Here is a 27289-nt window from a genome sequence, read left to right on the forward strand (position 1 = left end):
GCCTGCCCGCCTGCCCGCCTGCCCGCCCGTCCGCCTGCTCGCGGCCTGCCTGGCCCGCTCACTCGACGACCCGCTTTGGGTCTGTCACTTCGAGCGGGCGGAGAAATCGAGGACCGCGTCGCGTTGAGACGAGGCCAACAGGCGGACAGACGGACGGAACGGCAAGCAAAAGTGGAGCAACGTCGGCGCACGGGCGGCGCTACGGGCACAGACGGCGTCGAAACGTGTTCGTCTTTCGGAGTCGTCAATCGAATTTCGTTAATCGTCAGGTCGTACGACTTCGTCTAAGGCAGACATGGATATATCAACAAATCTATGGGTGCTACGCCTGCATCTAAGCTGTACTCGCCCCCGGCTACCACGCAATCTTGGCCAGGAAGCCACGCGGGTAGGTACGCACACAATATTTGCGACCCTCCTCGAGCATCAGCATGAATGCAGCGTACGCCAGTCCCAGCCCATACACCTCCCCGGGAACGCCGTACGTGTTGAGGACATGCTGCAACCCAGGAATGTAGCTGAGGAAGACGGTAATCAGTAGAGCAATGACCGCTGTGGGGAGGATCCAGAAGTTGCTCGTCTCGGGCTTAAAGTAGGGAGGGTGCTGGAAGATTGACAGCTTGCGAGTGCGAACGATGAGCAGAGTGCCCCACTGAGCGAGCACGAGCGTGAACCAGTAAGCGGCGTTGCCCTCGTTGAGCTTGGCCTGGAAGAGGTCCGGGTCGCTGTTCTGCAGCGGATTGTTGCCGTAGTGGAGCCAGAGGGAGGAGAACGGCAGGCCACGTCGCTCCAGCAGCCAAAAGCACTGCAGGAAGCTCATCGCCGTCATAGGCAGACCGAGGAAGATGTAAGACTGGAGCAAGAGCTTCCAGTCGGCAAGACGATCCTTCTTGACGTTGCGCGGCTTGCGCTTCATCAAGTCCGACTCGGGCTTTTCATTGATGAGGGCCAGCGAGGGTCCGATGTCGATCAAGACGCATTGGAAGATCATCTGCAAGTTGCTGAGCGCTTGAGGAAGACCTGTAAAGAAGGCCATGAGGATAGCCCAGAGCTCGCAGAAGCAGCCGGCGGGGAGCAGGTAGCTCACCGTCTTCTTGAGGTTCTCGAAGCAGAGGCGACCGAGCATCATGGCGTCAACGAAGCCAGAGAAGGAGTCGAGGAGTACAAGATCCGCGGATTCCATGGCAATGTCGGAGCCTCCAGCGATGGCAACGCCCACATCGGCCTGACGCAGGGCAGGCGCATCGTTGGCTCCATCACCGGTCATCGAGACGACGCCATCTCGCGCCTGGAACTCCGTGACGATGCGAAGCTTTTGCTCAGGCGTCGTACGCGCAAAGACAATCTCGTCGAATCGCGTGGCTCGCTCCCAGTGGTGCTGCTCCATCTTCTGTAGGTCGGAGCCAGAGAGAGAGAGGGCGAGCTGAGGGCGCGAGGCGTTGTCGTTGAGGAACGAATACTCGGGCAGAATCAAGTTGGCGTCAGAAAGGTCGTCGAAGCCGTACACCTGACGAGCCGTGATGATGCCGCATTGACGAGCGATGGCTACGGCCGTCTTTTGGAAATCACCCGTGACCATGAAGAAGCGAGCGCCGGCACCGCGACACGTAGCCACGACGCCGGGGATCTCAGCGCGAGGAGGATCGACGATACCAACGAGTCCGACGACGGTCATATCGGCTGTGGCGATGAGTAGAGCGTCGTCGTCGAGCGTGGCAGGAAGGTCGGATCGGCTGACGACCTTGCGTGTGAGGACGAGGACACGCTGACCATTGTCTGCCCACTGCGATTGTATCTCTGCGAGGCGTGCGAGACGCTCTGGCGTCAGGTCGAGCACCTCTCCGCTCGCATCAAGGACGGACGAGCAGCGTTTGAGCAGGATGTCGGGCGCTCCCTTGGCGAGAATAATGGCATCGGAAGAGGTAGAGAAGTTGGCAGCGTGGTGGGAAGATAGTGCGACGTTGATACGGTCCGACGATGCGTCTCCGGACTGAATGACCTTCGTCGCAAACTTGTTCTTCGAGTTGAATGCGAGGTTGCCTACGGTGTTCCAGCCAGTGCGAGACTCTTCGACTCCACCAAGCTCTTCGCAAAGACGCAGACAGGCCGAGTCCGTAGCGTCGCCGTTGATGGGTCGGTCGGCCAGAGGGATCGCAGCGGCCGTCTTTTCGTCCTCTGGCGCAGCAAAGTTCGCTGCGTTGCAGACCCCGGCCAGCCATGCGAGAGAGCGTAGCGCCTCACCTACTGGGGCGCCGATTGTGATCTGCTTGACGGCATCGGTGGGCGACACGGTGTCGTCGAAACCAAAGATGGCCAGCGAAGTGACGCGCATCTTGTTCGTGGTGAGGGTTCCCGTCTTGTCCGAGCAGATGACGTTGACGGCGCCCAGCGTCTCGACGACCGACAACGTCTTGGCCAACACGCGCGACTTGCGCATCTTGGCTGCAATGGCGGTGAGCGATAAAGAGACGGCAATGGGCAAACCCTCCGGAATAAAGGCGACCACAATCGAGACGATGTTGACGACCATCTGCGAGTCGGACATGAAAGCTGGGTGCTGGGGTCGGAGGTAGGCGGCCCAGATGATGATGCAGGCGACGGCGAGGAAAAGGGCGATGGCGGCGACGCAGAGGACAAAGTAGAAGATTTCCGTCTCGAGGGTGGTGCGAGTGGTACGGGGCTTGGCTGCGCTTTTGGCTAATCGCCCAAAGACGGTGTCGTCGCCGACGGCTGTGACCACGGCAAGCCCGCCAGAGCCAGAGACGCACATCGTGCCCATCAGCCCGACGTTGCGTGACTCGAGGTAGTTGTCGTCCGTCTTGTCGATCGTGCACTTGATGGCGTCGGACTCGCCCGTGATCATGGAGCGATCCACCTTGATCTCGCCCGCCAAGTCGACGAAGCGTACGTCTGCAGCAAGCTTCTGACCCATGCCGACGACGATGATGTCGCCCTTGACAATGTCCTCGGCGGGGAAGCAGTGGCGCTCTCCGTCACGGATGACGTGGACCTGCGAGGGGAGCATTGAGCCGATGGAAGCCATGGTGCGTGCGGTAGTGAAGTCTTGCCAGGCGTTGAAGATGGCTTGAAGGAACCAGACCAAGACGAGGACGATGGCCAGGGCAAGGACCGAGACTGCGGGGTTGGGCAGACCAAGCGGCTTCCACGAGATGAAGACAAGGATCGCAGCGCCGATGAGAATGCCGCCGAAGCCGCCTAGCGTGTAGTGGAAGAGCTTGCGGAGCCATTGACTAGGAGGCTTGCTGACCTTGTTGAGACCGTCCTGCTTTCGGCGACGTAGGACTTGGTCCTTGTCAAGGCCTAGCTTCGATGTGGTAGAGAGACGCTGCAGCACCTCGTCGACGGGAAGCAAATGCCAGTCGAGGTCGGCGAGGTCCTTGACTTGCTTGGCGTCCTTCTTCTGCTTCTTCTTGGTAGGGTCTGCGAGGCCGCCGTGGCTGACTTGGACGGAGAGGGTGCGGAAGTCGGCTGCGATACGAGGGCGAGGGTCGATGTTCTGTCTAGCTGACGCGCGAGCGAGGGAGAGACCTCCAATCGACTGCGTCTTCTCTAGTGTGCGTTCGCGGTTGATGTCTTGCGAGTAGCCTCCGCCGAATGTCCTCCGCCCTCCCTCATCTACGCCAAAGGTAGCTGGGTCAGGGAGGCGAAAGGTAGCAGAGCGGGGAAGGCCCTTTTCCACGTCGATGGCATCGACACCAACAGCTGTGGAGGCGTGAGCATCTTGCGACTCGAGGACGGACCCCTTGTCGTCGCCGGAGTCACCCTCCATCTCGATGGACTTGCGATTGTCGCGCCCAAATGACATAGCAGCGAGGGGGGAAAGGGGTGCAGGGAGGAGGAATTCTATTGTTGACAAGGAGGCAACGCTCGCTCAACACCGCCCACTCTTTATACCTCTTGATCGTCTTCATATCGTTGACAAACAGGGGCCTGGCCGACCGGCCATCGCGCGACTTGCTCCCGCTGTCATTCTCGCTCTCGCTCTCTAATCGGGCCTCCGTCTTGCGCCCTGTCGACGCTCTCAAGAGGTGCAAGAGGTGACTGTGTGCTCTGCCCTGAACCCACGAACAGAAGATGTCTTCATCCCTGGTCTGCGTTCCTCGTCTCGGCCTCGTCTCGTCTTGTCTCGTTTGTCTCTTGCCCTTGCTCGCCGCCGCTTGTTGCTCGCCCAGTCGGCGTCGTAAGGCGTGTGGCTGTGGGTGGTGGGCAAAGGGCGTAGAATTGAAAACGAGCCTAAAACGGGGGTCGGCCGCCCGGCTGCGCCCCCCCTTCTTCACCGGGGCCTGCATCGAAGCGATCGTAAATTGGCTGGCGCCGCCCGCTCGGGGCGTGAAGGCGTGGCTTGTCTTCTACGAACCTCCGTCCGTCCGTCGCGTGCAACCCTTGACCCACACGCTCGCACACCAAGCAACGCTCTCTACGGCTACGGTATCGTCGACGTCGGTGCAGGCAGAGCGTGTCGAGATGTCGTCCCTGAGACGAGGGCACTCCCTCTTCGCTCGCACGATGCGAACACATGCGGCATTCTCATTTCGATCTTCATTGTTTGAGCAAGGGCGGGCGGTCTGGCATGAAAAAGCTTGACTTTATGGTTCCTGCGTGCGATCCGATGCCGTGGTGATTCGAGAGTGGCCGGGGGGAGATGGACTCGACCGGCTTTGACGACGATTCTCACGAGCTGACATGAGATTGAAGGTGGTTCCGAGCCGCGGCCGTACCTCACGAAAGCGCCCTCATCGTCCTCTTAGTGTTGTGGATGCCGCGTATCGATCGCTTTTGTAATGAGCGCGACGCCTACCGCGGTGACAATCGACCATCTCAGCGCATCGCGGCATCGATGTCGACGTCGCGGCCGAGCAGCTTGCCGCCCCTGCCTGCCGAGATGAGCTCCACTCGCCGGCGATTTAGTGATCTTCTTCCCTTTCCAGCGCTCAATTGTAGCCCATAGAGACTTGAAGCGGCTGCTTCTCGTCCATCGCGATGCCGTCGTATCAATCGGCTCGTCAGGTCTCCCTCTGGTCATTGACGTGGTCTCAAATCATCTGCCTCATCTTCCTCCGCTTGCCCCGCATCGTGCCTCGACTCTTGCTGCGCTACACCACATCGACGTCACCGCCCTTTCCGCAAGTCATCCACCTCCCCTCGCGCGAGCCTGGACGGACGATTTACTGCTGGCTCTTCCTGCCACCACGAGACAGCATCCCTGTTGACGGGCGGACTCCACTTCACATCGACTTTCATGGAGGCGGCTTCGTGACTGGCCAATTGGCTGAGCAAGCTCCCTTCTGCTCGCTGATAAGCCGCAGACTTGGAGCCGTCGTCCTTACCGTCGACTACAGGCTAGGCCCCCTCTCCAAGTGCGTGACCTGTCCGGATGACTTCAATGCTGCGAACGAGCGTACTGACCGTGCCCGGCTCACCCGCGCAGATACCCTGCCGCCATTCACGATGCCGAGGACGTCGCGCGAGCTTGCATCGACGAGCAGTGGGAGGGCTACGCAGCGTTGCGTCTTGCCGTAGATGGAAGCCTCGCTGCTGGAGGACGAACACCTCTCGACCTTGACGCAACTCGCCTCTCGCTGTCAGGCTTCTCATCCGGAGGCAACCTGGCTCTCAATCTTCTCGTGTCGCCACCGAATTGGCCCTCGCCAGTCAGCGAGACACGCCACCCCTACGACATTCCTGATCTCCTCTTTTATCCTTCACTCGACTTGCGCATGCTCATCTCAGAGCGACCGCTGCCCCTCGGGATGAAGAGGAGCAGCGGCTTGCTGCGATGGCTTGGCTCCGTCATGGGCGATGCATACCTCGAACGCTGGCAAAGTGGCGAGATACGAGCGTCGCCTGGTCTGGCTGGGCTGGGTAGCGGCCCGATGAGGAGGGCTTCAGCAGAGCACTTGGTCAATGTCATCACAGAGGGCAGTGGACAGGGTCGAGACGATGACGTCGAGGCAGGACAGGCATCGGCGAACAGCTTCCCGCACACCTCGCAGAATATGCTACACCCGCTCTCGCACTCTCTTCTCGTCCTACCATCTCAAGACTCGCTGGCACATCAGTCAAGCATCTGGCTGCAAGCCTTGGACGCAGCTGGCCGTCTGACCACCAGCGGGGACAGTTCAACGCTCGGCGTCACTCCGCTCCACGTCTCCGGCGCCCCCCACGGCTGGACGCAGTTCCCCGACTTCTCCCTCAGCTCAGAACAGAGAAGGCAGAAGTACGACGTCCTTGAGCAGTCGATTGTATTTGTAGAGCGAGTCTGGCGTCAACGCAGCGCATCGTCGTGAATATTACTGAGCCGTCATCGTTGTTGCTTGGCCGGCACGAGCCTGGCTGTGCACAGCCCTGCGAGTCGAGTCGAGACGAGAATTGAGTTGAGCCGCCCGCCCGCCCGCCCGCCCGTCCGCCCGCCCGCATGGCATGGACTGGCGTGGCCGCCTGGAGTCCGGGCTCGCGACGTCGACTGGATGCTGAGCGGCGGCGGGCCGACGTGCACAAGCAAGCCAAGTCGACCATCACTCGATTGACTTTTGCCTTCCCATCCTTGCAAGGTCCCAGCGATTCCAGCCCTCCATTCTTCCACTGCTATCTGAGGCAGCTGATCACGGCAGATTCAAACCTCCTGACGGCGCAGCAGACCTGCGCAGTCCCCTCGTCATCCCCTCGCGCCCCTGCCCCCCGGCCACATCTCCTGACCCACCAGGCTCGCTGAGCTCCTCGCGCACCAATACCCACTCCACCAAGCCAATAATCTTCCTCGTCGCTACGTATGACTGCCACGGCATCATCGAGCGCCCTTCCGGCATCCTTGGGCGGGAGTAGCAGCGCCGCAGGCTCATCCAATTCAAACACGTCGTCATCACAAGCAGTCGCTGGCGTGGGAGCTCTGAGCGCAGGCGTCGCTTCACCGGCTAGCTCGTCATCATCAGCGTCGACTGTGAGGCATATGGCATCAGACAATGCAGCGCAGAGCTCTGCGAGGGCTTCAGAAGGTGGCAAGGACCGCCCGACGCACCGTCGCAGAGCTTCGTCCATCGTAGTCGTCAAGAAGATCGAGCAGAGTCCGGAGGAGTTGTTGGATCAGAGTGCGGGCTTCAATGCTAATGCTGATTGGGTCAACTACAAGGGTGCGTAGCACCGTAGGCAAGGGGTTGTATCAAAAGTGGACCATCCAGCTGATCTCGATCCTCGTCCTCGCCATCGCACGCAGGTGCCTGGGTCATCCACGTCGTCCTCATCATGTTCGGCAAGATCCTCCTTGACGTCGTACCAGGGATGCCGCAAGATTTGAGCTGGACATTGGTCAATCTAGGCTACGATACGGTGAGCAGGCGAGAAGTAGATTCAAGCATCGAGTGCCGGCCTGACCACCCCACTCATCCTTGGCCGTTCGCGTCGCGCGCCCATAGCTATCCTTCATTATGTTCCACCACGTCACCGGCACCCCCTTTGACTCCAATGCAGGCGCCTACGACCAGCTCACCCTCTGGGAACAGATCGACGAAGGGGCGCAGTACACCCCGGCCAAGAAATGGCTAACCTCTGTACCCATCGGCGTGTTCCTCATCTCGACGCATTACACACGCTTCAATCTCGCCCTCTTTGCCCTCAATTTCGTGGCCTGCATCATCGTCATCTTTCCCAAGCTGCCCATCTTGGATAGACTACGATTCAAGGTGCTGCCGGGCATGAGGAGCAACTTTGCCAGCGGCGCCAACTCGCCATACCCTAGCAGGCCTAACACGCCTGCGGTACCAGAGTCTCATAGCAGAGGGGGCAGCGCCTATTAGCGTGGCAAAGGAGGCCTGATGGAGACGACGTCATGATCTGTTGCTACTTCCGCATGTATGCGCGCGCATCCTGTCCCGCGTCACCCATGTCGCTATTCTTCACGGCCCAACCTTGTCAAAACATGCGTAGAGCCAGCCAGTGATAGCAGCGGTCAGTGGTGGTGGTGATCTGGTATTGTCGTGTTGATACAGTGGAATGCCTCCTTGTCTATCCGCACATCCCCCCTTCCAGCTCAGATCTTGAATCCGAGGCTGGCCATGCACTTTCTGTGCTCTTCTACGAGGTCCTTGCACCTCCAGCTTTCATCCCCGTCGTGCCCGTACTTGAGGAAGCAGTCGTCTCTCGGCATCTTGGTCTCTGGACAGGCGCAGCATGGCTTGATGCCCTTTGGGTTGAGGGCTGTGACATGCTTGTTAGAAGTGTCCGGGGCAGAAGCAGCGGGCGTAGACGCAGCAGGTGCTGACGGTGGCGCGGAGCTGCGCGGTGAGATGTACAGCAGAGGTCAGCCAAGAGCACGCATGCAGGCGAGCACGCACGACGTGCTTCTCAGGGCTGACTCACAAGAAGTCAAAGAGTCCCATGGTAGCTCGTCGAGTTGAGGATGGTGTGAGGTGGGCGGGAAGAGGTGTGGCGTCAGTTCTCGATCCGCTTCTTAGACGTCGCTCTCTCCGTCGGTCGCGGACTTGAGCTCGGTCTCCGTTCCGATCCGACGGTGCTGCACGGGCCAACGCCAAAGTGGGGCAGCACGCTGAGGTGAGCGGCCGCCGAGGCTCGCAGCGGCGGCGGGGGCGGCTTCAGCGTCCAGGGTCCGGAAGATCTGACGTGCCGCCGTCGAGACCAGCCAGACCCCAACGACTTCTCTGCATCAAAACTACTATTCGCAACCCACAACCACAACCATGTCGGCTTCAACTCAGTCACCCACCTACGACCGCAAGAACATGCAGTTCCGTCGTCTTGGCCCCTCTGGCCTGCGAGTGTCCCTCTTCTCCCTGGGTGGATGGCTCACATTGGGAGGCTCCGTCAACCAGGAGCTCACTACCAAGATGATCGACGCAGCCTACAAAGCCGGTATCAACACCTTTGACACCGCCGAGGTCTATTCAAAGGGGTGAGTACGCATTCGGAACACAGCACGACTCTTCACTCACGCGCTGCGCCACGTCCCTGGTCCCCTCCACCTCTCAGCGAGAGCGAAAAGGCGATGGGCAAGGCCATCAAGGACCTCAACATCAAGCGTACCGAGCTCGTTCTCATCACCAAGATCTACTTTGGCTGCGGCGGCACTGACCCGAATGCCACGGGACTCAGCAGGAAGCACGTCATCGAGGCTGCCGACCAGACGCTCGAGCGAGCAGGCCTCAAATACTGGTGAGCAGGTTCAGCGAGGCGGCCGCGGCCAAGAAGACGTCGTATTGACACACCTCGCTCGCTGCGCTCACTCGACTGCAGGGATGTCATTCTGGCTCACCAGCCTGACCCTACCGTTCCCATGGAGGAAGTTGTCCGAGCCTTCAATCGCCTCATCGAATCGGATCGCTGCTTTTACTGGGGAACCTCGTCCTGGTCAGCAGACCAGATCAGCGAGGCGACGCAGATTGCACACCGTCTCGGCTTGATCGCACCCATCGCTGACCAGCCGCAGTACAACATGATGCATCGCCACACCCTCGAGAAGGACTTGCTGCCCGTGTTCGAGAAGTACCAGTACGGCACCACGATTTGGTCTCCACTGCAGTTTGGCATGCTCACAGGCAAGTACAACTCGGGAAAGGTCCCGCCTGGATCGCGATTCGACACCAACTCCGACTTTTTCAAGGGCTTCATCGCAAAGCTCGAGACCGACGAGGGCAAAGCCACCGTCGCCAAAATCCGCAAGCTTACCGAGCTCGCTGAATCGAAGCTCCAATGCAAGATGGCCACCTTCGCCATCGCTTGGACTGCTCTCAACCCCAACGTATCAACCTGCATTCTCGGCGCTTCGTCTCTTGAGCAGCTCGAGGAAAACCTCAAGGCGTTGGAGGTGCTGCCTAAGTTGACGCCGGAGATTGTCAAGGAGATTGAGGCCATCTTGGACAACAAGCCCGAGGTTGAGGGCCCCAAGAGGCCTTTGAACTAGGCGTGAGCGCAATGCAAAAAGAGATGGAATCGAGTAGCAAGAAGGAATGAATGCATAGATGACACGGGTGACTGATCGGGTATCATTACAAGGTCGAGGGGCCGGTATCGTTGAGCGGTGCTTTACGCCGCTGCCACCCTCCTTACCCTCCCTCCGCCACCAATAGAAGCAGAGAGAGACTGCCCTGCCCCTCCGCTCGACCCCAGCCCTTTGAGCGCGCTCAATTCTCCCTCTACACCCTGCCTGCGTCGCTTCTCCTCCTGCACTTCACACTCCAGCTCCCCCACTCTCGCCTTTGCCTCCAAGAGCTCGCGCCTGACGCCGTCCAGATACAAGATCTTTTGCGCCGGATTCTCATGACTAGCCAGGGCCAGATTCTCCTCCGCTAAGCTAGCCAGCTGCTCCTCGCAAGCCTGCAAGCGCGCGACGGTCATCTTTGCCTGCGAGAGGACAGAGTGGTATCTCTCCTCGTAGGGGACCGCATGCTGCAGTGCTGCGAGAAGGTCAGCATTGGTCTCCTCGAGGTGCGCCAATCGTGTACGAGTGAGGGCGACTTCTTGCTGCGAGGCTTTAGTTGCTTCGAGCTGCTGTCGCTGTGTCGTGCGCAGCTCTGCGAGTTGAGAACGCAGCGCAGAGCCGTCGTTGCGTGAGGATTGTAGACGCTGCTGCGTTTCTGCGAGGTTGGCGAGGGCGGCTGCGTGCTCTTCCTGCGTGCATTTGCCGGAGTGCTCCAGCGTCGTGATGCGGGCGATGAGGCTTTCGTGTTGTTTTGAGGAGGAGAGGAGTGAGAGGTAAGAGGCGTGCAGCGCAGAGAGGTCCTGCTGGGTCTGGGTGAGGCGGGCAGAGTTGAGGTCGAGAGCGGCTTGCAGGTCGGCGTTGATGCACTCGAGATTGCTTGGCGTTGCCTCGACGTCGAGTGAGATGGTGGCCGACTCTTCACCGGCATCTTGATCCTTGAGCAAGCGCAGCATCGCGCTCTCGCTCGCTTCGAGAAGCTGGGCGTCCCTCGCCGCCTGCTGCTCGAGCTCTTCGATGCGTTCGAGAAGCAGAGCCCTCGAGTCGTCTTCTTTCTGGCTGCTGCTCCTGACTTGTCGTACACGCTGCAGCTGCAGCTCAAACGCCAGATCGCGCTTCTCCTCGTCGACATGAGCGAGACGCTCTCCGATCTCCTGCGCAGCTCGTGTTGTCGCCCGTAGCTGGGCTGCCACGAGCTCTGCCCGCTCTTCTGCCTCCTCTTTTGCCTGCTCTTGCTCCTCCAGCTGCCTTTGCGCACGCTCCAACTGCTTTCGCATCCCCTTCAGCTCCTCATCGTTCTCCCTTTCCATCTTTGCCATGGCGCTTCGATGCTTCTCCTTTGCCTCTTGGTGAAGTCGCGTGAGCTCTTGCAGCTTGGAAGCCAGCTCTCGATTCGATTGCTGTGGAGCGCTGTCTCTGACCTTATCCAGACTGGCCTTGAGTTTCGCCTCTCGCTGATGGCTGAGCCGCAGTTCTGTCTCTACATCACCGAGCTTTCTCGCATTGGCGATTCGCTGCGCGTCGCAGTCGCCGAACTTTGCCTGCAGCTTTGCAAGCTGTTGAGAGAGGTTGTTGTTGTTGTTGTCCTTGTTGGCCGACTGTGATGCGTTGAGAGCTGTTCTTGCCGCCATTGCTGTTTGTGACTTGAGAGTGATATTGAAAAGGAGCGGGTGGAAGCCACTTGAGCCGCCACGTCGTTGCTGCACGTCATCTACGTCGTCACGTCTTTGGCGTTTGTGTTTGTTCAACGATGCTCCACTCGCGTCTTGTCTGTCCGTCGTCTGAGCTTGAGCCGTTGTGTTGGTTTCGCTTGCCGCGCCGCGCCCCCGCCTGGCCCCGCTCCGCCGCGCCTCTGCGTTGATGTGTGATAGGGGCTCGCTCCTTCCCAATACGATCCAACCACTTACCGTCACCTCATTGTTTCCACTTTTCATCAGGGGCGAAAGCCATTCAAAGAAACTCCATCGAGCCCGTGCTGATTGCTCTTTGGCATCCCCTCAATCTCCACGATCATGGCTGCAGCCACGGCAATGTGGGCGCCAGCGGGCAGCCCGGGCAACGACTACCATCGATACGATGGCGGTCATACCAGCTACGAGCCACCATCCCCTACCCCATCGAACCAGTCTCGCACCAATCGATTCACTCAGTGGTTCTCTCGCAGCAGATCCAACTCGCCCAACACTCAGCGTCAAGACGGCGGTGAAGAAGACGGCAAGCGCAGCCGCAGCAGAGGCAGAGTCAGTCGAAGCAGGTCGCCAAACGAGAGCAGCTTCGTAGTACGAAACGTAGTCAAACAGAATGGCGGCGTGTCGTGGGACATTGATAGCCAGGGCAACCAGCTCCAGTACAGACGCAGCAAGAGCAAGCCAATCGGCATGGCAGGAGGTATGTCTCTGGGTGTCCCTCCTGGAGGACCGGGAGGTGGAACAGGCTACGGCACAGCAGACAGCCACAATGATGGTCGTATCATCCGCGAGACTCCCGCGCCTCCTCATCCTCAGCAGATGCAGTACGGCAGCACACCCGTCTCTCCACCTGTTCGTCCAGCCTCTCCTGGCCACACCAAAGCCGCCGCTTTCCAACGACCTCATCGAATCAGCCCGGGCCCGCTCAGCCAACGACAGCACGACGCAGAGATGCAGCCGCCTCGCGCCCCTTTTGCCATACAGCCTCAATTCGATGCTCCGGGCGCTCGCACGTCACCTCTCCGCAAGCCAATGCCCCTAGCCCCGCAAGCTGCGCAAGCTGCGCAAGCTGCGCAAGCTGCGCAAGCTGCGCAAGCTGCGCAAGCTGCGCAACCCCACCAGGCCCCAAATCAAGGCGACGTCTTTGCTCCCTTTCCCGCCTCCGACTCTATCAAGAATCACGTCATCCCTGGTTTCGACCCCAATTCTCTCAATACCGCAGACAGCGTCTCTCCAATCAACATTCCCACACCAGGCTCTTCGCCCCACCGCGATCGCCGCCAGAGCGTCGCAGATCAGCGTGCAGCCAATTTCGGCTTCATCGGCGGCAACGAGGCCAGCCCAGGCACTTCTCCAGGCCTCGCCTCTCGCATCAAGGGCTTCTTTGCCAAGCCAAACAAGGACGACGAGGATGACGGCGATGAATCCGAGGATGGACCCTCTCAGCAGGGGACACCCTATGGCGTATCCCCCGACGCCTATAATCGCCGATCGATGATGGGCGCAAGAGTCTGGAGCGGCAGTCAGCCTGCCATCGATGCCGCGGACAAGGAAGCCGAGATGCTGCGCAAGAGGAGTCAAAAGGAGGCGGCCAAGTTGATCGACGAGGAGCGACGCAAGATCATTGACGGGTCATCGCCTGCTCCTATCAGCCCTCCTCACCGCAAACCTGTGCCCAGTCTCCCCTCCGGCCTCGCTCGCGAGCTTGTAGTTGAAGGCTGGACGCCAGAAGCCCTCAATCGTATGACCGAGAGCGGGCGAGTCGACCTAGTCCGACGCCTGACTGTGAAAAGCGCCGGCAGTGGCGAGGACAGAGGCGCCAATAGCACGAGCGTCGCCGAACGCATTGTTGCTGGTCAACCTCAGATTGATTGGGACAGCCTCACACCTGCGCAGAGGATCATCGCAGAAACCCGCAGCCGTCATTTGGAGCAGGATAGGAGGGCTAGCATCGCAGCGGCCAACAACGAGCAATCCCCTACTCGAGTCCAACGCGGCTTCGACACATCTCCCGCGAGAGCTGGCGCTGCGGACGCCTCCTTTGGCGAGACGCCTGTACGACGAGCGACAAAGTCGTCGCCGAAGAAGCAGCAAGGGCCAGTCTCTGATGCTGCAGCAACTCCCGCTCGACCATCACCTGCCAAGAGCCAGGCGGCGCCTGCAGCGATAGCCACGCCTGAACCTCGTCCTGAAGCTGGTCCGTCCCCAGCTCTCGCTCGCAAGGACGGTCTCGCCCCTGGACGTGGTCCCATGCCATCCGAGATGGGCGGTACAATGCCTGCGCTTCAAGAGATGATGACGCGCTTCTACCGCTTCGAGCGCTATGCCGTCCCTCTACTCCGCTCGCTCGAGTCTCGACTGGTGGACATCGAGCGCGACGCCCAAATGGCAGCCAGTGCTACGGCAGACGGAGCAAGCGACCGAACAGGAAGAACGGCGCGCGAGAGAGAGATGGACAGGTGGGTCGGCCAGATGACGAGCTTGATGAAGCACGAGATTGGGCAGCTCAAGGCAGGAACCAATGAGATTCGAGAGGGAAGGGAGACGCTCGCTACTCTGGCTCGACAGCAGGCGCCGGCTTCCTCGCGGATCGTGCAAAAGGAATCTGCGCCCGCCGCTGCCATTTCTCCCACGCCGCCAACGACGTCCTCGTCGCCGCCCAAGTCGCAGCTTACCCTGCCGCCTGGATCTGCTCCTGCTCTCGACAAGGACGAGGGCAGGTACGATGGCCAGCATCGATCCACTGATAGCGGAATGGCACGCAGTACGTCGCCATCAGGTCGCCCAAAGTACACTAGCGCTTTGGGTAGGCCGATGATTGACGGGCGAGTCAGCCCAGCTGGTGATGCTCAAGACGCTCGTCGAGTTCAACGCTCGCCTTCGCCCTCGCCAGCCCCTTCCATCCCCGCTCTGCCTTCCGAGGTGACCCTTGACGCTGAGGACGAAGAGGAGTCACAAGACATCAGCGCTTCTCTCCCTGCCAATCAGACTACGATCAGTCACACTCTCGAGCCACAGCCCCTTCGAGCCAGCGCCTTGGCCGCCATGCGCGCTTCTGCTGGGAGCCCTGTACGATCGGACGACGGACGAAGCTCAGCCCGCAGCGCTAGCTCTACCAGCCGCAGCGTCAATGACCGCCTCAAAGCGCTGATGCAGCCAAAGGCTTCAACGCCTGCTGCTGAGGAACGTCTTGATGACGACGATGAAGAAGAGGCAGAATCGGAGCTGCCTCCTCTGCCAACGGCGGCTGCTTCTACGAGAGCGACGCATGACAAGGAAGCCTCCGGCAAGAGCTACACGTCTTCCTCGTCGACCGTCACGCCAGCCAAGCTCGCGCAGCAACAGCATCTCGCGCCTCCTCCTCATCGATCCAGCACTACGCCCGCCCCGCGCTCCGTCTCGCCCACGTCGACTTTCATCGGAGGTCGCACCTCACCCTCTCCCGCCTCGTACGCCGGCCTAGGAGCAGGCGGTGGGGCCTCGCCCAGCGCGAGCCCCATCAGCTCACCGCTCAATCTCTCGCCCTCTATCCCGGCTACGGCAGGCGGCGACATCTCGACGGGACGCTTCGCCAGCCAGGGACTTCGCGCCAGGGCCCAGAACTACCTGGGCAGCACGAGCGGCGATGCCAGCCCCGTGTCAGCCAGTCGCATCAGCACCCCGAGCGACGCGACATGGGCCAAGAAGGAGGACACACCGCCATCGTCATACTCGCGAGGCAGTAACTTTTCACAGCAACAACAGCAGACTCGCAAGATGACTGCTCCTGCCAAGACGGGCATGACGCTGAAGGAGAGAGTTGCCTTCTTCGAGGTCAACAATCGCTGAAGGAGCGCGCCTCAACAGAGATGGACAATTTCTTCGCATGACTTGACTTGACTCGCTTTCCCCCTCCATGGTACCGCGACTCCGTTCTCGTTTGTCTTCGCCTTCACCGCGCCCCTACCTTTGCCGCTCGCTCTGTTGTTCTTTACGACGAAACCGCCGCGCCTGTATCGCTTCTTTCCGCTTCGGACCTCAATGCAATGACAGTCTTGACTACGACGCTGGCGATCAGATGTTGATTGTGAGCATCGCGACGGGACCTGCCCGCCGCAGCATCGCTTCGCTGCCGATACTACACTACACCTCCTCGAATCCGGGCGGGCCTTCCCCACACGGTACACCAAACTTCTCGCCGTGCAGGAAGAAGCCAAGCGCTCCTAGGGGCAAGGACCACACGCCGTACCGAGCAGCGGAGTGGTTGCCCAGCCCCGGCCAGCCGCGCCCCTTGTACGTATCCAGCACAATATCACCTCCACGCTTGCACTGATCCTTGACGTACGCGAGTGTGTCATTGTGCGGGGCTACCTCGTCGAGGAGAGAATGGAAGATGTAGCGCGGGAACCTGGGCACGGCAATATTGAAGCCTGCGGCTCGATCAGGGAGCAGAGTCTCGCGGCCGAGTGCTCGTTGAACGTTGTGATTGCCCAGCGGACTGCCGCCCTGGAAGAGACTGAGCACGTCGATGCTGCCAAAGTCAGCAATCGATGTGTTGGTGCAAGCTGCAGGAGTCGTGAGCATGCGGAGGTGGGCCGCCTCTTTAGGGCCCTTTGTCTTGTTGACGGCTGCTTGGACTTCGGGATACTGCGTTGCCAAGCCGAGCAGGCTGGCGGCGGAGTACAGTGAGAATGGCCCATCATTCGCGCTGCGTATTAGCTGCTCTTGATCGAGAGGCGCGCCGCCGAATGATGCGCCCACCACCTTGAGCTCAGGAGCATACGAGGCCGCCATGGTGGATGCCCAAGCGGTAGCATGACCGCCACCACTGGCACCGTACATGAGTACTTGTGAGCCATTGAGCTTTTGAAAGTGCTCGACAGCTCGGAGCGAGTCAAGGACTACTTTACCCGCCAGACGTCCGACGCCGTACGATGAGTGCGGGCCTTGCCAATCGGGCAGAACGAGATAGACGCCGCGGTAGAGTGCCCATCCAATGACCTGGGCCGTTTCACCCTCACTCGAGGTCGTGCTGTCGGAGTCATTGCGGCCCCACAGTGACGACGACGAGCACGCGAGGCTGACCGAGTCCTGCGCAGCCTGATAGCTCAGGATGGTGTGCGAGGGTGGACCTTTGCTATTCAGAGGACGTACTACCTCGGGCTGTTTGGGGATGACGAGCGTGGTGACCGCTGCGATTGACTCATTGTTGCTGTCTGAGCTTCTGAACAGCAACTGGTACACGGCATCCGCCAAGATGGCGTGTTTCTCTAGGGGAGGGGGAGCAGCTTTGCGAGTGTAAATCACGTCCCCGGGCTTGTAGTGCGACAGGTTGGCAGGAGTCGTAAAAGGCTCAGGCCCGGCGGCCGCAACCACGCCGACGCACAGCATGAGGCAGGTGAGGGAGAAGAGCATTGCGGCGGCAAAGGCTGAGTATCGCCAAACCTGCTTCGACTGACAAGGGGCGAGGAGTAGAAGCAACCACGACCAGGGCTCTCTGCGTTCTCAGATCTGTGCGAGGCTGCCCTTTGCCCTGGGTTGCGGGCTAGAGGCGGGGGCCACGGATGATGGAGAGCCGCAAGGGCGCAAATGGATATGCGGAATAGGGTACGAGTACAACAAATAGACCACGCCCATGCCGCCCTCAATACCGCTCAGTCTCGCTGCCCACGCTCGAGCTCCTACTCCGCCTCAAGCTCTTCGCCCCCTCCAATGCCACAAGAGGATCGTGCTTCTTCTTCCAAGATGGCGGCGGTGGACCTCCCGCTGAGGTGATGCCGCTAGCTGGTCGACGGCCGGCTGCGGAGGATGGTCGTGCGTGAGAGGCTTGACGTTGGCGGAAGGCGGCGAGGGAGGAGGATAGGGAGGAGCCAGTCTCTGAAGGCGGGTGCTCAGACGTCAAAGATGGAGCGGCTCGGGATGTGGCTGGTCGCCCAGTCGAAGGAGTGAAACGGTTTGACGGGGCATACGAAGTCGCAGGTAAGCCCGGGATGGTGGTGGTGTTGCTGCTGATTGTCGAGCCTCGAGGTCGACCCGTAGCCGAAGCCGACCGGCCCAGCAAGTCTCTCTCGTCTGTACTCGAGCCGTCGACCTGGATCGAATTGCCACGACGATGACTTCCGGCCTCCCCGGGTCGTCGACTCCTCGCAAGGCTGTCCCTTGCCTGGAACGTACTTCTCGACGAGGGTCTTGCCTCTGGCTCCGAGTTGAGGAAGTCGAGGGGCGAAGAGGCGCCTCCAGCGCCACGTGAGAGGGTGCTCGACGTAGTGCTCGTAGGATGCGCTCTGGCGCGAGCTGTGTAGGCGGTAGGCGTCATACTCCTCGCAGGAATGTAGCCAGGCAAACGTTGCGGAGACTCATCGTCGTCTGCCTCCGCTGCGCTGCTACTGCTGCCGTGAACCTTGGGCGCCATGCTGATTCTCGACGTCGGACGACGGATGGAGCGATTGAGGCCTGCGCTGGCCACTGGAATACTACTTCTGCCATCGAAGGAAGGTCTCGGGCGCGAGTGGGGCGTGCCTGCTGTCACTGGACTTGACCCTCCTGCTGAGATGCTAGAGCCTAGTCGAGAGCTTGGGCGAGGAAGAGCAGAGCGATCAGGATCGGCGCTTACGGGAGCTGGCCCGACGGTCGTGGCCCTCTGAATGCGGGTTTGCAGCGCGCTCATGTTGCCGAGCAGGTCCCTCATCATGCGCATTGAAGTGCCCGAGGTAGCTTGCGTTCTCAGTCGAGGCGTCGTAGCTCCTCGGCGAGCCGTACTAGCAGCCAGCTCTGCGCGACGATTACGGACCGCCGGACTCTCGTTGCGCTCATTTGTGATGGTCCGGCCGAAATCGCGGGGGGTGGCGAGCGACTTGCGCGGCACGAGAGAGACTCGCGCTTGAGGAGGTTTCGATTTGGAGGGTGAACGCTCTTTGCTGGCAGCCGAGGCGACGCTGTGAGGTCGAGATGGGGTGAGATCGCTGAGAGTGAGCTCTTTTTCCCTTCCTTCGTGGAGCTTCATGGTACTGCGAGGCGGTTCTGTGGAAGCTGACGCGTTGCGTGACTGGGCTGCGGACAGCATGGCCTCTCGCTCTCGCAGGACGGCGAGCTCTTCGTTGAGATCTCGAATCTCATCGCGCAATCGCTGGTTCTCCTCCTCGAGGTGAGCCTTGTCGATGACCTCCTGCTCTAGAAGCGTTGCCTTTTCCATCTGCTGATTGTAACGCTGTTCAATGTCGTTGAGAGAGGAGCGTACCATTCTTTCCGCATTCTCGAGCTCGTCGTTATCAAGCTCCATGTCTCGCAGCTTATTCTTGTAGATGTTGTGGGATTCTCTGAGCTGTGCGAGCTCTCTGGACATCTCGTTGAGCGTCTTGTTGTGCTCGGTGAGCGATTTGGTATACTTGGACTGCCAGACAGGATGATGGAAAAGCTATCAGCAATCGAGATGCCCATCTGCAGCATCGTCGCTCGCTCTCGCACCTTCCACTCGTCCTTGTCCTGGCTGAGCTTCTCGTTCTTGGCCCTCGCATCGTCGAGGTCTTTTGCCGATTGAGCCAGCTCCCTTTCCATCTCCTGCTCGAGTTCTTTGGAGCTTTCTGAAAAGTCTTTGAGACTGGCTTCTGCCTCTCGCAGCATGTCTTGGTAGTCTTGGGCCTTGATGCGCCAGTACGACGCCTCCTTGGACGCATCGTCGAAGGACCTATAGCGAGGGTGCGAGTTAGCATATAGGCAGGATGAGACTCTTGTCACGCTCTACTCACGGCGCTGCTTCATCGTCTGACATGGTGACGAGCTTAGGCTGCGCAGTCAGGGCAGTAGCTGAGATCGTCCTGATGGTCGTCGCCGCCGCCTTGCCCTACGTAGTCCTCGCAGCGCACGGTCCTCTGCTTGATGATGAGCAGCCACTCGGGAGGTCAGCAGATGGATTTACGGGATAGTGATGAAGGGTATCAAAGGTAGGGCAGGGGTTGCGGTGGGGAGAGATCGATGGCTGCTGCTGCTGCTACTGCTGCGTCGTACCAAGTTGAGCAAGAGGATGACGGAAGGGATGGAGGGATTGGAAGCTGATCGAGGGGAACGCGGATGGAGCGGTGATCGGAGTCGACGTCGACATCGCCTGCGTGAGTGTGTGTGTGTGTTGCTTGTCGTCGCGTGGGCGGCAGAGAGGCGTCTTTCGCGTCGGACAGAATTGAGCGGCGGCAGCGGCAACCAAGCTGCGAGGCAAGACAAAACGACGGCGGCCTGGCCAGCCAGGCGCAATCAACACTTGAAGCTCCGGATCATCATCTTGGCAGGTACCATTCTTACTGCAACCACAACCACCTTCTTCTTCGCTCAGCCACCATGGCTCAGGGCGCCTCTCCCAGCGGCAGTGGCATACCCGGCATCACGCCACCCACTTCGATCCGCAGATTACGACCTCCCACATCTCCTACCAGCCCGCTGCCTCGAGGAGCAGCATCTCGCGTCTCGCCTTCTCCATCATCGTCTGCCAGCGGCCAAGGCAACTCGCGCGATGATGTTCTGCGACCGGGCCCATCGACGACGGTATTGCCCAAAGCAAGACAATCCATGGGTCTACAACGTCCGGGCTTGGCTTCTCGCAAATCAGTGACCAATCTTCGCGCAGGGGCCGGGGCTAGTGCCGCTGCGACTCCCTCGTCGCGTTGTCAGACTCCCGACTCGCTCGCCTCTTCATCTTCAGCACGGTCAGCAAGACCATCGGGCGTAGGGCTCAGTAGTGGAGGTGGTCCAGTCACGCCTGCTGCTCCAAGAACATCCTTGGCAGGAGCAAACCGCTTCAATACACCCGTTCGAGGTGCTGCGACGCCAAAGCGGGTGAATAGGGGCGATGCAGATACGCCACCAGTCCCGTCCCTCGATGCTCGTTACGCGTCGACGAGGCGCAATTTGACCATCGACGATTTGGGGGCAGAGGTCGAAGTACAGGATGGTAATGAAAAGGGCTATCGCGGCATCCTGCGCTATCTAGGGGAGATTCAAGGCAAAGGTCCTGTCGCCTTTGCCGGCATCGAGCTACTGGATGAGTGGCATTCAATGGGAAAGAATGACGGGACAGTGGCAGGGTGAGGACGACTACGATAGGCGATGCAATGACCAGACTCGTCTCTTTAACATCTCTGCTCCTCCGCACAGCGTCCAATATTTTGCTACCAACCCACAGTGCGGCATGTTCCTCGCTCCCTCTCGTCTGGCCAAGCTCTCCAACGAGACGCCAACCGATGCCGTGGCTCGTCCGCAGTCGGCCATGTCGGGCAGGCAATCACGGGCTTCTGAACAAGATCCTTTCGATCGACCTCCCTCTGCTACGCCGGCAAAGAGGAGAACCAGCATGGCTCCCTCGTCGGTCAGCAGACCAGGTAGCAGCATGGCCTCGCAGCGATCCTCTTCGAGAGCGTCCGCTCGTCCAGATTCGGCTCTCTCAACTTCGCGTCCAGCATCACGAACGGCTGCCTTCACCCCTCGCAAGTCGGTCATGGAAGAGGCACGCGAAGAGTCGCTAGCCCAACGCCGTGCAAAGACGAGCGCAGAGCAGATTGCCGCAGCTCAGCAGCGCATCAATCCAGGGTCACGCGCAGCTCAGCTCATGAACATGAAGGCAAAGGACATGGCTGCTCGCAAGGCGCAAGCCGCCGGCGTCTCCTCTGACCCGGTACAGACGCCTGCTCGATCTCGTCAGAGCTTGGCAGGAAGTCCGACTCGCGCCGCCAACAGTAGCCCGCTCAAAGACGCACTGACCAACAAGGGAGATGTACGAGCGTCGTCGAGGCAGAGCATCGGGTCCAATGCAGCCTCCGCAAAACCACGCAAAAGCATCGCCGATCTCCGAGCCATTGCGGGCCATACCCCGTTTCGACCATCCAGAGGACCTCCTTCCGTTTCCGAGTTGGAGTCAGAGCAGAGCTCCAGTGACATGCCGCCACCCATGTCTGCAAGTCGCCATCAGCGCTCGTCGTCGACGATCATGGCCGTCGATGCAGGCAATACGCCACGGCACGCCGCTCACAGTCGCTCAGCAAGCGTCGCCTCGCATCGAAGCGACCGTGACGAGGACGAAGACTTGCCCGTCTCGCTGCGATCACAAAAGGCGCGCTCACTCGCCCTATTGCAGGCAATGGACCTCGACGCTACTCCAAAGAAGACATCCGTCGACTTGCGTGGTCCCAGCCCAGTCTCTGCTCGCGCTCCATCTCGAGCTGCTTCTGTCTCTGGGGAGGCCGTAGCTGAAGGTGTGGTACCACTCAGCATCTATGAGGAGGTGTACAACGAGTTGGCGGAGAAGACGGCGCAGCTCAATGATCAGGCTGCGCAGATGGCTGCTAAAGACGCCGAGTTGGAGCGGGAGCGCAAGCGGCTGCGCGACGATCACGAGGCATTCAAGCGCATGATCGAGGAGGAGCGCAGTACAGAGAGGGAGGACGAGAAGCGACGACGCGGCGGCATCGAGACGAAGGAGAAGGAGGTGCGCGCCGAACTGGACGAGGCCAAGCGCGACTTGCGCAAGGCTCAGGATGAGGCGAGCAGGCGAGAAGCTGATAAGGCCAAGCTCACTGCGGACCTCGGAGAACAAGCAGCATTGGTCGAGGAGCTGAAAAAGGCCCTCGCCGTGCGCGACGAAGAAAAGGCCAACAACGATCGCAACGCCGAATTCGAGGGCGAACTCAAGGCCAAGGACGCCGAGTTGGAGCAGCTCAAGGCGCGTTTGGATCGACTGCAGGCTCAATTCGAGGCAGAGCGCGGCGACTTGGTGCGAGAGATTGACGACCTCAAGGACGCTGGGCAGGAGACGATTACGCTGTACGAGTTGAGGCTGGAGGAGGCCGCGGCTGAAGCTCAAGCACAGGTAGACGAAGCCGAGGACCGCATTCGCCAGCTCGTCGCGCAGCGTGATCAATCTGCGGGTGGCACCAGTGCCAAAGACGCCGCCGCTGGCATCGACCGCGAAGCATTGGAGGAGCAGCTCGCGCATGCCAACAGCAAGCTGGCCGGGCTTGAGGACCAGTTGGCAGAGGCCCTCTCCGCCGTCGAGACAGAGCGGGAAGCGGCTGCGAAGCGCAAAGAGCGAGCCCACGAGGCGGACACAAAGGCAAAGGCGGAGATCAAGAAATTGAAGGCCGATCTGGATCGCCACGCCATCGAGCTGCGAGAAGCTCGTGATAAGAGCGAGGAGCTGCACGAGGCCTTGGAGGAGCGCGGACGCGCTCTGGAAAGCGAGAGGGCAGAGCTCGAGACGCTGAGGGCCGAGGCTCACGAAGGGGACGTCGCTCGTAGCGATGCTGCTACGATCTCCAAGCTGAAAGCCGAGGTCGAACAGCTTACTGCGCTCCTCGAGGGTGCACGCTCAGGCAAACGCGAGGCTGGCCGCAAAGTCGAAGAGCTCGAGCGCAAGCTGGCGGATGCAGCAACCAATACGCCGAATGTCATGCCGTCGTCTCCCAGCCTTGCCAGCCCAGACGCGGACAAGGCCAAGCGCTTCTCTTCAACGTCGAGCTCGAGTCGCCGATCCGGTAGCCTGCGGGATAGTCTCGATCCATCCGTAGCGCAGAGTCGGGAGATGGCGGGGCTCAAGAGCATCGTCAACGCAATGAGCGAGGAGAACGCCGACCTGCGGGCTCAGCTGCGAGCAGCGAGCGCGGGTGGTGCAGTGGTGGCATCGCTACAGGAAGAGGTCAAGAGTCTGCGCGCCAAGTTGGCGAGCTCCACCTCAAGCTCATCACCAACGTCGTCCCCATCGCTCGCCAAACGCAATGAGGAGCTTCTCCGCGAGGTGAGCGACCTCGAAGCGCTCGTCGAGGCGGGCATGTGGGCGAAGGAGGAGCTCGAGGCCAAGCTCGAGGACTGCGAGCGCAAGCTCAAGCGGGCAAAGGAGAAGCGGGCGGCAGCGGCCGCTGCGCAGCACAGCGGAGTAGGCAGGGTCGTTGAGGAGGCGGAACCACAGCAGCAGCAGCAGCAGGCGAATGGGCACGGCGCAGCAAAGGGCGGAGAGGAGGGTGCGGGCGGAGATACAGCGAGCAGCAGCGATCCGGCTGCCTGCGACGACTGCGGATCGCGAGACCACGCGCTCGAGGATTGTCCGCTACTTGATCAGATCTTTTGAGAAGAACAGAGCAGCAATGGATTATGTATCGATAGAGCATCGCAGCGCGCAGTGACAATGAAGTCATCACGATGCAAAAGGAAGAACAGTGACGTGCATTGGCCGTCATCGCAAATACAGTAAGCAGTCCCGATCGGAGGCCTTCACATCGTGACAAGTAAGCCTGAAGCGCAGCGCTCGCTGCGCACAGCAGCAATGCAGGCAGCACCCCGCATCGACATGCAATGTATCCGTTTTGTCGCATGGCAGACATCGCTGCTCCTCGTCCGCAGCGCGCGAGCACACAAAGCGTACCCATTCGTACACCAAGCTGTGAACTGAGCATGTTGGGGCACCAAGCTTGCAATAAGCCAGACGCTCATCGCACGCTGCGCTCAGCTCGCGAATGTAGTGACAGCAAGGAGGACAAGAGAACAGCGGCATTGCTACAGTCGCTAAGCCAATTGCGTGAAGCTCGGAGACAGTTGCTGTGATGGCTCGCCGTAGAAGTTGTGAAGCTACGATTATGACCGCCACGCAGCTATGGCAAGAGGGGACAATGTCGCACCGCAAATGCTGTGTAGGCTGTGACCTTGAACCAGGCCCACGTGTCTTGCGTTGCGCAGCGGCTGCGCGATGACATTGAACGCACCGTGAATAGCTTGCTGACCCGCGCGCATTCACATCTTCTAAAGTCAACATAACAAATTCGCTACGTGCAGATGTGCCGCACCGCAAGCTCAAGTATGCTGCATCGACATCAAGGCACATAACCGCTTTTGTCGCTCTTGTTTACGGTCGCCATACAAATTACGCGGCAAAGTTGGGTGATGTCGGTTGATGGCGTGGACCTAGCCATGTGCGCTGCTTGCCGGTGATCGCTCGGCAGCAGCGACATGGAGAAGCACCGTCTCTGCCTGTCTCGAGCTCGAGTCGTCTCAGACCAGCCCAGGACAGCGATGAGACCCACTTGTCTCTTTGTCGGCCCTTCCTCGACACACTTGATTCGCCGCGAAGTGTGCTGTGCTCAGCTGCGGTGATGTCTGCATTGCTCAGCTCACATCAGTCTTGTCGCGCGTGCCAATCACCTTTTTTGAGACGATCGAAAATGTGCCCTGGTGGCGCGGCGTGCTATGCGGCGAGGGCGTTGATGTCATTTGCAGCGCCGCAATACAACAGCAGAGGTTGTCTTCAGCTCTACAACTTTTCCTTGTCGAGAGATTGAACGCACGACAACGCGCAGCTGCGCTGCTGCTTGGCTGATTCAGTGTCGTCTGCATGGCTGCGCTCAGGCGTCGCAGCGCTGCATTTTGCCAGCGTGTCATATGCCATTGTGCTGCGGTCGCAGTGTGTTGCCGAGCAACGCCCGTTCGAGGGCGGATACGCTCGCTGCGGAGGGTGATTGCGTTAGCGGGGATGTCTGGCGCGGGAGCCTAGGCGAGACACCGCGCGTAGAGTGGGGCGGAACGTCTCCTACGTGCTTTGTGCGCGATTGTCGCGCTCAAGAGTCAGCGGCGGCGGGGCTTGCATTCACATCGAGATGCTGGCGTCGGACTGGTCAAGTCGAGGGTGACCGGCCCATGGCTACTTCGATCCTCTGTCAGTCTAGATTTGAGCAGGGTCGGCGCTAGGGATGCTCACTTCACGCGCTGAAAGTTGAGAGCAGCAATCGAATAAAATAAAGGGCAATAGTTCCGGAAATTAAAGGTGGCGACTCACACTGAAGTCGGATCGAAAGTAAGAAGAAAGCGAATGGTACAAGCAGCGGGAGAAGCGTGAATGGTACACGCGGAGGGAACGATGAACGGGAAAGCATGCATACCGATAGTCCTGTCCTTGTTGATCGTAGGCCTACGACTCTTGGCCAAAGGCAGCGAAGGGCTGGCCCTTGCCGCCATTGAAGGGAGCGCGGCAGCTCGAACGAATGAAGGCAGAGTCTGGCACCGGCTGGTAACGGTCGTTGGTCACCTCGAGGGAGAAGCCTCCATATCCACCGTCGGCCTCGTTGGTCTGGATGACGCGAACCGGAACCAGGTCGCCCTCTTTGAGGGAGGCCTCGTAATAGCCAGGCACGGACTTGAGCGTGGCCCCGTCGAAGTATCCCCGTGCATTCGCATTGTCCTTGTCGTAGCCAGCGGCAGCCTTGTCACCCACCCACAACCATGCTTCTCCATCGGCGTGGCCAACGGTGAAGTGGTACTTACCAGTCTTGGGCACCTTGAAGTAGGCGTCGTGGTTGAGGGCGTAACCCACAGAGTCGACGGGCTTCTTGGAGTCGTAGAAGGTATCTTTGGTTCCCTTATCGAAAGTCGTGGCACGCCATCCTACCCTTTGCGTGACTCCTTGGTCGTCTGGGTTGCGCTTCTTGAGTTCCTCAGGGAGAAGCTTCGAGTCACTACGAAGGCGTTCGTTGGGGTAGTGGGCCCAGTTCCACCCAGTCGGGTCCTCGCAAGGCTTCTCGACGGTGACAGTGGCGACGCAGTTGGCGGTGGCCGTCTTGGTCTGAGGCGCCGTCAGGCTCGATACCGTCGTCGTTGTTGATGTTGTCGATGTGGCCGTTGAGCACTTCTCGGGCTTCTTCTCCTCGGGCTTCTTGGGCTCAGGAGTCGGCTCAGGGTCCTTCTTGGGCGCGTCAGGCTGCTTCACGGCCTTATTGTCGGGCGTGACCTCCTTGGGTTGCTCCTTAGCGGGCTCGCTCTTCTTGGGCTCATCCTGCTTGGGAGGAGTAGCGGGCGTGGTGTCATCCTTCTTGGGCTCCTGGGGAGTGGCATCGTTCTTCTTGGGGTCTTCCTTCGCAGGCGTGGTGTCGTACATCTTGGGCTGTTCGGCAGGTGTGGCGGGCGTGCTCTTCTCAGGCGCCTTGTCATCCTTCTTGGGCTGGTCGACAGGCGTGGTGTCGTCCTTCTTGGGCTGGTCGGCAGGTGTGGCGGGCGTGCTCTTCTCAGGCGCCTTGTCATCCTTCTTGGGCTGGTCGGCAGGCGTAGTGTCGTCCTTCTTGGGCTGATCGGCAGGTGTGGCGGGCGTGTTCTTCTCAGGCGCCTTGTCATCCTTCTTTGGGTCTTCCTTGGTTGGGATCGTGCCTTCCTTCTTCGGCTCGTCCTTGCCTGGAGTGGTGCCCTCCTTCTTGGGCTCATCCTTCTTGGCCTCGTCCTTCTTGGGGTCTTCCTTCACAGGAGTGGCGGGAGTGTCGCCCTTTGTGGGGGTGTCCTCCTTGGGCTTATCGGAAGGCGTGCTCTCCTTGGCCGGCTCATTGCCCTTGGCCGGGGTGTTACCCTTCGCGGGTGTGTCGGCGCCCTTGGCAGGGGTGGTTACGTCCTTCTTCGGTTCCTGATCCTTTCCTGCGGGCGTGTTCTCCTTGGGCTTGTCAGCCGGGACGTCACTCTTGCCGGGAGTGTTACCGTTGGCCGGCGTGTTGTCTTTGACGGGAGTCTTCCCATCAGCCGGCGTCTTCTCCTTGCCAGGAGTATCGGCCTTTGCGGGCGTCTTCTCTTCAGCGGGAGTGTTGCCATTGGCCGGAGTCTTATCCTCGGCGGGCTTGTCAGCGGGCTTGTCAGCGGGCTTGTCAGCGGGCTTGTCAGCGGGCTTGTCAGCGGG

The 27289-nt window shown here is 60.1% G+C and overlaps 11 protein-coding genes across 11 annotated transcripts; 6 read left to right on the top strand and 5 right to left on the bottom strand.

The window, feature by feature from the left end:
* Positions 1 to 227: 227 nt before the first annotated feature.
* BDZ90DRAFT_234148 (calcium ATPase) lies at positions 228 to 4227 on the bottom strand. The gene has a single exon (XM_025506914.1). It carries the CDS (start codon positions 3824 to 3826, stop codon positions 356 to 358), a length of 3471 nt encoding a protein of 1156 aa, XP_025359911.1. The 5' UTR covers positions 3827 to 4227; the 3' UTR covers positions 228 to 355.
* Positions 3961 to 4803, top strand: BDZ90DRAFT_72439 (hypothetical protein). The gene has a single exon (XM_025509807.1). The coding sequence runs from the start codon at positions 4096 to 4098 to the stop codon at positions 4603 to 4605; it is 510 nt and encodes a 169-aa protein (XP_025359912.1). The 5' UTR covers positions 3961 to 4095; the 3' UTR covers positions 4606 to 4803.
* Positions 4770 to 6326, top strand: BDZ90DRAFT_281525 (alpha/beta-hydrolase). Its single transcript, XM_025509368.1, has 2 exons — positions 4770 to 5378; positions 5450 to 6326. The coding sequence occupies exons 1-2, from the start codon at positions 5002 to 5004 to the stop codon at positions 6306 to 6308; spliced, it is 1236 nt and encodes a 411-aa protein (XP_025359913.1). The 5' UTR covers positions 4770 to 5001; the 3' UTR covers positions 6309 to 6326.
* A 202-nt stretch (positions 6327 to 6528) lies between these two features.
* On the top strand, positions 6529 to 8107 carry BDZ90DRAFT_234150 (ORMDL-domain-containing protein). The gene is made up of 3 exons (XM_025506915.1): positions 6529 to 7148; positions 7232 to 7344; positions 7431 to 8107. The coding sequence occupies exons 1-3, from the start codon at positions 6791 to 6793 to the stop codon at positions 7809 to 7811; spliced, it is 852 nt and encodes a 283-aa protein (XP_025359914.1). The 5' UTR covers positions 6529 to 6790; the 3' UTR covers positions 7812 to 8107.
* Positions 8045 to 8245, bottom strand: BDZ90DRAFT_223444 (hypothetical protein; the record flags this gene model as incomplete). Its single annotated transcript, XM_025504577.1, has 1 exon — positions 8045 to 8245. A coding segment is annotated over one exon (201 nt), but the record flags the coding sequence as incomplete, so codon positions are not given.
* Positions 8246 to 8706: 461 nt separating this feature from the next.
* BDZ90DRAFT_243347 (putative potassium channel beta subunit protein) lies at positions 8707 to 10310 on the top strand. The gene is made up of 3 exons (XM_025507430.1): positions 8707 to 8923; positions 9001 to 9183; positions 9265 to 10310. Exons 1-3 carry the CDS (start codon positions 8712 to 8714, stop codon positions 9929 to 9931), a joined length of 1062 nt encoding a protein of 353 aa, XP_025359916.1. The 5' UTR covers positions 8707 to 8711; the 3' UTR covers positions 9932 to 10310.
* Positions 9953 to 11668, bottom strand: BDZ90DRAFT_72494 (hypothetical protein). The gene has a single exon (XM_025509808.1). The coding sequence runs from the start codon at positions 11575 to 11577 to the stop codon at positions 10054 to 10056; it is 1524 nt and encodes a 507-aa protein (XP_025359917.1). The 5' UTR covers positions 11578 to 11668; the 3' UTR covers positions 9953 to 10053.
* Positions 11669 to 11845: 177 nt separating this feature from the next.
* On the top strand, positions 11846 to 15673 carry BDZ90DRAFT_234154 (hypothetical protein). The gene is given in 2 exon segments (XM_025506916.1): positions 11846 to 12679; positions 12698 to 15673. 2 exon segments carry the CDS (start codon positions 11959 to 11961, stop codon positions 15460 to 15462), a joined length of 3486 nt encoding a protein of 1161 aa, XP_025359918.1. The 5' UTR covers positions 11846 to 11958; the 3' UTR covers positions 15463 to 15673.
* Positions 15674 to 15756: 83 nt separating this feature from the next.
* On the bottom strand, positions 15757 to 17004 carry BDZ90DRAFT_223511 (LIP-domain-containing protein; the record flags this gene model as incomplete). The annotated part of the gene is made up of 1 exon (XM_025504582.1): positions 15757 to 17004. One exon carries the CDS (start codon positions 17002 to 17004, stop codon positions 15757 to 15759), a length of 1248 nt encoding a protein of 415 aa, XP_025359919.1.
* Positions 17005 to 18562: 1558 nt separating this feature from the next.
* On the bottom strand, positions 18563 to 19263 carry BDZ90DRAFT_209932 (hypothetical protein; the record flags this gene model as incomplete). Its single annotated transcript, XM_025504062.1, has 2 exons — positions 18563 to 19003; positions 19078 to 19263. Coding segments are annotated over 2 exons (627 nt in total), but the record flags the coding sequence as incomplete, so codon positions are not given.
* A 610-nt stretch (positions 19264 to 19873) lies between these two features.
* Positions 19874 to 23800, top strand: BDZ90DRAFT_234156 (hypothetical protein). Its single transcript, XM_025506917.1, has 2 exons — positions 19874 to 20684; positions 20755 to 23800. The coding sequence occupies exons 1-2, from the start codon at positions 19942 to 19944 to the stop codon at positions 23714 to 23716; spliced, it is 3705 nt and encodes a 1234-aa protein (XP_025359921.1). The 5' UTR covers positions 19874 to 19941; the 3' UTR covers positions 23717 to 23800.
* Positions 23801 to 27289: the final 3489 nt, after the last annotated feature.

Source organism: Jaminaea rosea (assembly GCF_003144245.1).
Source record: "Jaminaea rosea strain MCA 5214 unplaced genomic scaffold BDZ90scaffold_15, whole genome shotgun sequence".
In the NCBI taxonomy this organism is placed as follows: domain Eukaryota; kingdom Fungi; phylum Basidiomycota; class Exobasidiomycetes; order Microstromatales; genus Jaminaea; species Jaminaea rosea.

Excerpts from the sequence above, each read along its gene's own strand:
- BDZ90DRAFT_234154 (XM_025506916.1), top strand. The coding sequence starts at position 11,959 with ATGGCTGCAGCCACGGCAATGTGGGCGCCAGCGGGCAGCCCGGGCAAC.
- BDZ90DRAFT_243347 (XM_025507430.1), top strand. The coding sequence starts at position 8,712 with ATGTCGGCTTCAACTCAGTCACCCACCTACGACCGCAAGAACATGCAG. Across the intron at positions 8,924-9,000 it reads GCCGAGGTCTATTCAAAGGG|CGAGAGCGAAAAGGCGATGG; the intron begins GTGAGTACGCAT and ends TCCACCTCTCAG. Across the intron at positions 9,184-9,264 it reads CGAGCAGGCCTCAAATACTG|GGATGTCATTCTGGCTCACC; the intron begins GTGAGCAGGTTC and ends ACTCGACTGCAG.
- BDZ90DRAFT_234148 (XM_025506914.1), bottom strand. The coding sequence starts at position 3,826 with ATGTCATTTGGGCGCGACAATCGCAAGTCCATCGAGATGGAGGGTGAC.
- BDZ90DRAFT_281525 (XM_025509368.1), top strand. The coding sequence starts at position 5,002 with ATGCCGTCGTATCAATCGGCTCGTCAGGTCTCCCTCTGGTCATTGACG. Across the intron at positions 5,379-5,449 it reads AGGCTAGGCCCCCTCTCCAA|ATACCCTGCCGCCATTCACG; the intron begins GTGCGTGACCTG and ends TCACCCGCGCAG.
- BDZ90DRAFT_72439 (XM_025509807.1), top strand. The coding sequence starts at position 4,096 with ATGTCTTCATCCCTGGTCTGCGTTCCTCGTCTCGGCCTCGTCTCGTCT.
- BDZ90DRAFT_234150 (XM_025506915.1), top strand. The coding sequence starts at position 6,791 with ATGACTGCCACGGCATCATCGAGCGCCCTTCCGGCATCCTTGGGCGGG. Across the intron at positions 7,149-7,231 it reads TGATTGGGTCAACTACAAGG|GTGCCTGGGTCATCCACGTC; the intron begins GTGCGTAGCACC and ends CATCGCACGCAG. Across the intron at positions 7,345-7,430 it reads TCAATCTAGGCTACGATACG|CTATCCTTCATTATGTTCCA; the intron begins GTGAGCAGGCGA and ends GCGCGCCCATAG.
- BDZ90DRAFT_234156 (XM_025506917.1), top strand. The coding sequence starts at position 19,942 with ATGGCTCAGGGCGCCTCTCCCAGCGGCAGTGGCATACCCGGCATCACG. Across the intron at positions 20,685-20,754 it reads AATGACGGGACAGTGGCAGG|CGTCCAATATTTTGCTACCA; the intron begins GTGAGGACGACT and ends TCCTCCGCACAG.
- BDZ90DRAFT_72494 (XM_025509808.1), bottom strand. The coding sequence starts at position 11,577 with ATGGCGGCAAGAACAGCTCTCAACGCATCACAGTCGGCCAACAAGGAC.